The 8,761-nt window shown below is 39.4% G+C and overlaps 1 protein-coding gene across 1 annotated transcript in view; it reads right to left on the bottom strand.

The window, feature by feature from the left end:
• Window positions 1-4,259: 4,259 nt before the first annotated feature.
• Window positions 4,260-8,761, bottom strand: part of ZYG11B (zyg-11 family member B, cell cycle regulator) — a 99,065-nt gene continuing 94,563 nt past the window's right edge. Inside the window, 2 exon segments of the mRNA XM_015566986.1 lie at window positions 4,260-7,465; window positions 8,512-8,609. Coding sequence (XP_015422472.1) covers window positions 7,275-7,465; window positions 8,512-8,609 — 289 coding nt within the window. The 3' untranslated portion in view covers window positions 4,260-7,274.

The following is an 8,761-nucleotide window of genomic DNA, read 5'->3' as shown; positions in this document are numbered from 1 at the left end:
GCTCAATGCTGCTCAGCCACAAGCCAGGTTGATGGCTGCCAGTACAGCAGTGGTGGTGGGAGCTTCTCCTGCCTCCTCAGCAGTGTTAAGGATGTCCGACTACATCTTAGGTCTGCTCCCCGCTGGCAAGTGGACATCCCCCGAGGGCTCCCGGGCTGCCAGAGGGATGTCTGATTGCCAGCTTAGGCCCAATCCCCTGGGGAGAAGGCCTCAGCCAGCAGATGGTCATCCCCTGAGGGGTCCCAGATTGTGAGAGGGCACAGGCCGGGCTAAGGAGACCCCCACCAGTGCACAAATTTTTGTGCACCGGGTCTCTAGTCTGTATATATAACCCCCTAATATGCAAATAGACCATGGCTGAACAACTGAAGAACCATATGCTGACCACCAGGGGGCGCACGCAGAACATAGTGGATGGTGGCAGCAGGTGGCAGAGCATGGAACATGATGGGCATCGGCTGTGGCGGGATGGTGGAGCAGGTGAGCAGGGGCACCAGGCCAAGGCGGGGCACTGGTTGCTGTCATCGGGGCAAGCCCTGGTGGTTACTGAAAATTCTTTGCTCCAGCATGCCGTGGTCCTGCCGGCGCTGGCCCCACCCACACCTGCTGCCAGAACCCAGTGCCAGCCCCCATCACTCGGTGCTGTCAGTGGGTGCAAGCAGTAGCTGCTGGCCCCGATTGCCCCTCAAGGCTTTGCCACCTCCCCCTGCTTCTGAGGGGCGATTGAGGCTGGCAGCCGCCTCACACACCAGTCCCGATCGCTTGGCACTGTCAGTGGGTGTGAGCGGTGACTGCTGGCCCCCGATCATCCCTCAGGGCTTCTCTACCTCCTCCTGCTCCTGAGGGGTGATCAGGGGACCCGCTGACAGCACTGGCCCTGCTTGCAGCTGCTGCTGCACTGGCCCCAATTGCTCTGCGCTGTCAGCAGGTATGAGCGGGGCTGGCATCGTCAGCTTGTGGGAGCAGTGGTGGCGCGGCGGGAGCAGGGCTACTGGCAGAGGGACTGGGGCCACCACAGGAGGGGCTAGGCGGGGTTGGAGAGGATGGGCCAAGACCCGCTCCTGTGCCCACAGCAGCCTCGCGGCCCACAATTCCTTTCAAGGTGCACGAATCCATGCACTGGGCCCCTAGTGTTAAATAATAGTTATCTTTTCTAATATTTATTCTTCTCCACTAATTTATATGTCCCCTGAGGGATTTATAGATGATATAAGTTCCAACACTTAAACAGTACCTAGCAGAGGTATTTAATGAAATGAATAAATGGAGTCCTAGTACTAGAAAACTTTTGCAGTAAAATTGAGGTAGGATAGTGAGAAGCTAGGAAAATTCCTTGGCAAGTGAAATGGGGAGAAGATAGTGGATTCAAACTGGCCTCATCCAGCACCCTGACTCACCTCCTCTTTCTCCTTTGCATGACCGCTCCCTTAAGCATTAAGCACTCAGGACAATGAGGTTCTGATTAGCATTAAAAAATCTTAGGAACAAATCTCCAGTCTGTTGACCACAGAGACAGAGTTTTGATCAAACTAGAGATAACATCTAGGCCTTGGTTGTGTTTCAGCTCTAGGCCCAGAAAAGCAGCAAAACCACATGAAGTGAGGCCATGGCTGGTGTCAGGACCAGATGCATGACCGATGAACCCCTACCCTAATGCCCACCAATGAGTAGAGACCACACCCTGACCCTAAAGCTATGAATCGGCATATTAAAGTACACACCTGGAAAGCTGATGAATATTTTATTGAGGTCCTCCTCTGAAATGCCTGTCTTTGGACAATAGCTAAAACCCCTTAAGATAAAGGACCCAGTGTAGGTACTCTCTCTCTCTCTCTCTCTAGAGCATGCCCATGCCTTCTTCCTTCAGGCACATATCTTTGCTTTCTTTCTCCTAAGCTCTAAGGGTCCCCACCAGACTTGCAAACAGAGAGCAGAGGCAGCAGTAGCTTACCGTGGGCTAACCCCCTGAACCTGTCTCTTAGTGCCCGCCCCCCCTTTTTTTGGCCTCTGTACTTGTTTCCCAAGTCCATGCAGCTCAGCTGGCTCACTTCTGCCTCTGTGACTTTCTTTCTAAAAGGTCAAGACAGCTCTCTGAGCAGCCCACTCGAATCTTCTCTTCGAATGTACTGTCACTTTGCACGCTAAATAAACTTCCTCTTGCGTTAGAGTTCTTGGCCCTGAATTCTTTCTTTACTAAACTAAAGTGTCGAGAATCAACACTGCCAGTAACAAAACCATTGGTCTTTTCAGAAAGCAATTTTTCAAGAGGATAACTAAGGAATCCGAATCTTGCATTAGTATTAAATTTTAAAACAAATGTCTAGAATCAAAGTAGAGAAGGCACACTTTACATAAAATTTATAACATTTATTTAGGCAAAAAGGAAATTCCAAAAACAAAAATCTTTACACACAACATTAATATCTAAGTGATGTCCTGGTTTAAAATATAGCATGATTCATGTACAGAACACTGCTATTTATCTGGCCACAGTGAGAACAGTGCCTCCAGTCCAGATAACTGAGAGCCTTTGAAATGTATACACATTATACTTTCCAATGATATCCTTTGAAAGGAGTTAAACTCTTCCACTAGAATTCAAGCAAAAGATAACTTTTTTTTTTTTCACACTCACAAGTCAGAATTTGATTGTGGGAATTACACAAAAGTCAGGAATTTAAGATTTTTATTCTTGCAGATTATCTGAAAGTATAAATTTTGATATAACATCCTCCCATTTTTAAAGGAAAAAACACTCAATTTCTTGCTTTTATGAAAGTGTGTTCAGCTTCCTCTAGCTAAGTAGCTTTTTGCTTCTAGGCTGATTAAAATAAGCTTAAAAGAATCCAATGTGAACAGTTTTCCCAAAAGTGAGTCCCAAATTGAGCACATACTATTAATGAACCAGATCTACAATTTCCCCGTTAATGATTGTGATAAGTTTAGATTTTCTAAATATTCTTAATAGACATTCTGGCTAGTTATAAAGTTAGGTTGTGCTGTCAAAAAAGAGTTCTGCTTCATCCAGAGAAAGGAGGAACAGCATTGATTTTTCTCATAGTTTACCCCCAAAAATTGGGGGAGGAAAGAAATAGGCAGAGAAAGCTCTTTCTTAGGCTGCCAATCAGTTAACATAGAATGTCTTAGGTTAAGATTTGGAAACTGGCCTGGGCTGGGTAGCTCACTTGGTTAGAGCATCATCCCAATATGCCAAGGTTGCAGGTTTGATCACCGGTCAGGAATCAATCAATAAATGCATAAATAAGTGAAACAACACACTGATGTTTTTCTCTTTCCTCTTTCTCTAAGATGAATAAAACAAAACAAAAAAATTAAAAATACCTGGAAACCAAAGAATGTATAATTAGGAGTATACCATGTCATGCAAAGATTATGAAATACTAAAAAAAGATAAAGTAATTACTCATTTAAAGCATATTCAGCAAATGTTCCCATCATACTGCTATTCTCATCATTGGATAAAGGTTGGATTTGCATTATTCCTAAAATAATCAGTTCATGAGTTAACAATAAAAATTAAAAATGTGCCAACACATTTGGCACAAATGGTAAAGATTAAATATCCAATATCCACACAGTCATTTGAAACTGCTACAATGGATTTGAGAGGGAAACCGTAAGTTTGCAAATCTTTCTATAATCTGTCTTAAACTACCACCCTGAAGCTCTAACCACAAAGTCCCAAATAAGTAACATGCAGATAAAACTGCCCACATCAACTGACAATGTGATAGTGCCTTTAACTTATACCGTTAGTTTTAATAATACTGTTTATCCCAAGATAAAAGTTGCACAATAACCAAAGAACGTAAACATACCATTAGAGGGCAGCAGAGGGATAGGTTTTCAACAAAAAAAATTTTTCCCAGCTGCTCATGACCTCTTTTCAAACTTGAGTACATTGTTCTATGGAAGGGAAGGGACGGTGGGTGAATGTTATCTATGCATTTGGAAACATTAAGCCAAAACCATGATTCCTTAATCTGACCTTCCATAATTTAATAAATAAAATGTTTTCATTAAAATGTGGTCCAGCCACAGCTGGTTTTGCTCAGTGGATAGAGCCGTTGGCCTGTGGACTGAAGGGACCCAGGTTCAAGGGCATATGCCTGGGTTGCAGGCTTGATTCCCAGTAGGGGGCATGCAGGAGGCAGCCGATCAATGATTCTCTCATCACTGATATTTCTATTTCTCTCTCCCTTTCCCTTTCCCTCTGATATCAATAAAATTATTCTTAAAAAAATGTGGTCCAAAGGGCTCGAAGATGGCCCAATGCCATCTTACACATGGTATAATAATAATAAACACAGCCAAATGAAAGTGAATGGGGAGAAAAAGGGCCAACTCAAAAGGTTCCATTTAGTAAAAGCAACTTCGTAGACTGAATATATAGGATTAATGTTTTTACACATGAATCTCTAATTCCTAGGCTGTTCGTAATCAAAAGATAAAATTAAATTTCCACTGCAGCTTTACGGTGATTCATTGCAATCATGGGTAATTCACTTAAGTTGATTGATGCCACTAAATAGAATTTCTGTTCAAGAGTGAGAAGTAGTAATATTTAAGTTAATTTCTGTAATTGTGGATCTGATATGATTTTTTAAATCTGCAACTAAGGTCAGTAGCCACTGAGGCCTTGGCCAGAAGGCAAAATAACCATTTATTACTACCTGATTTATGTTTTTTTCAAATGTAAGAAGAAGAAAAAATGATTTTTTAGAATTCAAAGGTCACAGCCAAACTTGATGGAAAAATGAGATGGCTTAATTTTTGCATTAATTTCAGACTGCTCTTGTTTTACTTAACAATACCACCAACATGCATCATTATACTCTTAAAAAGTCTAATTCCATTTCCTGTTGATCTCTTGCTGTTGCTTGTGGACTGCTGTACTGTTATTTTACAATATCTGAGTACATCTTGATTTAAGCAATGAGTGGTTCAACCCTAGTCTTAATTGTGCTTGAAATAGTACTTTTTAGCCACTGAAGAAGTAACCCTTGAAGGCACCAAGTACTGTTAAATTCTGTTATACATATGCGAAAGGAAGGCCTGTAGAGAGAGGCCAGGTATATTTTAGCCAGATTCAAGACCTTAGAAACAATTCTGTCTTAATTAGATATACAATTTAAGAACCATCCCAACAATAAAGGCACTACAATTTTTATATATTTGGGAAGTGATCAATTATTTTGCTTTTAAGACTCAGAGGTATTTGGCCATCACCAGTGCTCAAAGTAGTAAATTAAAATCTCTGAGTCTTCATCTATCAACAAGTTATTCTGTGTAAGAAGAGATTTATTATTTTCTGTACATCTTTAGCCATTCCTGAAAACAACTTGTTAGGAAAAATCTAGGATTAGCCTATAAGGAACATGCACTGTCTTGAACAGAATATAAGAGAAACTTAAAGCCAGGCTTTTACAAATTGCCTTTCCCTTTACTACACAAGCTAGGAGACTTGGAAGTGGTCAACATAGCTAGTAACAACTTCCAAGATACTGTAGGCTGTCCTATTTTCTACATTTTGCAAATGTAGAAATGTAGATTTAATATCTAAATCTACATTTAGATATTAAAATTCAGGAAAAAAAGGGGAAAAATTTAAAAGAATTTTCTATTTCCTCTGAAATAGGCTTATTCTATACAAATTTATCCTATATCTATAACATTTTTTAAACCACTTAAGTCAGAATTAACACACAATTTTACTTGATTTTTAATGGTTTTTAAAGACCTACATTAGTTTAAATTTTCATCCCTGTGGAGGAGTACCAAATAATTCAAGTATGATTACTGTAATAGTGGTATGAAATGTCAATGTCAAAAATGTTATCAGCATACCAGTAAAACAGCTCTTTTCTAAATAAAAATGCTTCTGAATAATCACCATAATTTAAATATACCATTTAAAATCTCTACTGAAAACATTTGGTCATCTATGGAAAAAAAATGCATTCATCTGAGATTGTGATTAACGTTAATCACAAAGTAAAATTTTAAATGGGAATTAAGTTTTTTGGTGACTTGCTGCATCCCAACTGCTGTTACTGATATAATGATAACTAATTCTTTACCATACTATAACAGGTATCTTAAAGGAAAGGCAATTGTATAAAAAAAATCAATCAAAAAGTATTTTCTCTTATGCACTGCACCTAGAATCACTATATTTAACAACAGTCTAATTCTACTTGTTCATTCTGGCAGTACAATGTGGACATCCTTCTCCAACATAAAAACGTTAAGATACATGTATTTTGAAACAAAAGAAATTTAACTTCTTGTGGCAAAATTTACTGTTGTTAAACTTGTATTTTAACTGAGCAGGTAACATCATGTGTAGTCTCTCTATTCCACTGAACAAAATTACTTTGAAATAGAGGGACAAGAATGGTCAGTTTTAACAAGACATTTTAAAAATTCACATTTTCACAACGATGTGACCTATCGGTTCAGAGAGTTAATCTTTAACACAGAATGCTGTAACATTTCACACTGTGAGGCCTGTGGATTATGTCCAGAGAATCTGTGTAGGAAGCAGAAGCCCATGCTTCCAGGAATAATTATGAAGAAGCCACTGCTCATTGCCCCAGGAGATGTGGACTCCAGAAGCACAGCCTGCTCCACTTTAAAAACTATACCATAAGACCAGACATTTTCCCAGTTCCTAAACTCTGTTATCCCTCAATAGTTTTTCTTTTTAATATATTTTTCTTCCAGCTGTCCAAGCTCCAGCCAGTGAGTAGCTTTCCCGAGGAGAGGGTTCAGATTTCCATTCTTTCACACTAAGGAGGGCATCTGATAAAAGGTACACAGACAGAGAATAAAGGCATTTTATACAGAGCATTATAAAATTTACAACTGAAGCAGTTTCAGAAATCAGGTTAACAGCTTATCTGAAGCTGCAAACTGATTAGAAGGGTCTTTAAGGTCAGAAAAGTCTGGCCTAAGGGTTCGTGCAAACTTTATCATAAAACTAGAATTTCAAGCACAGGTAAGTTCAAACACTGAAAGATGTAGAAATTTTTCTAAAAAGCAATGATGAAGGAAGAGACCCTTCTTACCTCATAAGTTAAAAATCACAAAACAAATTAGAGACTGTTCACATGGGCAGTACTGTACATCATCAATCCCAAACTGATCTAAGCCTCTTGTTATGGAAACCCCAAAACATCACAGAAGATATCCTAATGAACCTATCACAAAAATTGAATCCTGTGATTCAATTATCCAATTGCCTATGGCTATCAATTTAGTCTGGCCTGGGGCTGCTTTTTACAGGGAGGTGGTCTCCCATGGCGTACAATGTGTTTTTCTAACGTGTCCAGAATGGCCACAGCAATCTGTTGGACATGGGGATCAGTCTGTTCATGTTCTTTGATGTTGTATAAATGCTGCAATCCTCCTTCTTCAATCAACATGCTGCAATACCTTGAGGCTGAAAGAAAACAAGAGAGCTTTTCTTAAAACACTTAAAAATTATTCTGCACACACAAAAAATTATTTTTCACTTAAATTTAGCTCTTTTGTTATTGACTGCTAACATATGCTACAGATTGATAAATACCTTTATAATGATGTTATGTCTACACTGCAAGTTCCCACACATAAATAATATAGGTACCATATATATATATATTTACATTTACATTTTAATCATAACCTTAAGACATAGACAATCTGGCAAAGAAAATTTATTTGACCCCAAATCACAAGATAGGTGCTTGTTACACTTTTATACATTTCCTGTTTTTTATTTTTTTATTTTTATTTTATTTTATTTTTAAGAAATATATTTTTTAAATATATTTTATTGATTCTTTACAGAGAGGAAGGGAGAGAGATAGAGAGTTAGAAACATCGATAAGAGAGAAACATCGATCAGCTGCCTCCTGTACACTTCCTACTGGAGGTGTGCCCGCAACCCAGGTACATGCCCTTGACCGGAATCGAACCTGGGACCCTTCAGTCCACAAGCCGACGCTCTATCCACTGAGCCAAACCGGTTTCAGTAACATTTCCTGTTTGTTTTTTAATATATTTTATTGATTTTTTACAGAGAGGAAGGGAGAGAGATAGAAAGATCGATGAGAGAGAAACATCGATCAACTGCCTCCTGCACATCTCCTACTGGGGATGTGCCTGCAACCCAGGTACATGCCCTTGACTGGAATCGAACCTGGGACCCTTCAGTCCACAAGCCGATGCTCTATCCACTGAGCCAAATCCGTTAGAGTGGCTCCTAACTTTTATATTCCATGTTGGAATAATGTAAGTCTCATTCACTATTATCATTCAGTATCTACTATTGGCAAGCTCATTCTAAAAAAATAAATGTACTTTATAAACTAAGATTCTCTTATATAGTATTTTAAAAAGTCTATGTCCTTAAAAGTCACTTAAATACACAATTCAAAAATGGCTTTTCTATGTAAGGAGAATTTTCCTTGAGAAAGAAAAACATAGTTTCTTTTTGGTACATACGATTCTTGCTACAGACATGTTGCATGGCCCAAACTGCCCATAGCTGGACTCCTGGTGTTGTGAAACAGCCAAGTAATGGAAAAAATGGATTAAAGGACCTAAAAGTACAAAAGAAAAGAAGAAAAGTTACATCCATCTTCATTTTCTTTCTTTTTAAAAAATTCCTCACCTGAGGATAAGTTTATTTATTTTAGACAGAAAGGGAGAGAGGAAGGGGGGGGGGGGGAGAAGGAGAGGGGGGGGGGGGAGG

The sequence above is a fragment of the Myotis davidii genome, unplaced genomic scaffold (assembly GCF_000327345.1).
Source record: "Myotis davidii unplaced genomic scaffold, ASM32734v1 scaffold79, whole genome shotgun sequence".
In the NCBI taxonomy this organism is placed as follows: Eukaryota; Metazoa; Chordata; class Mammalia; order Chiroptera; family Vespertilionidae; genus Myotis; species Myotis davidii.
Note: the sequence above shows the minus strand (reverse complement) of the source record. Positions and strands in the feature narration are given on the sequence as shown.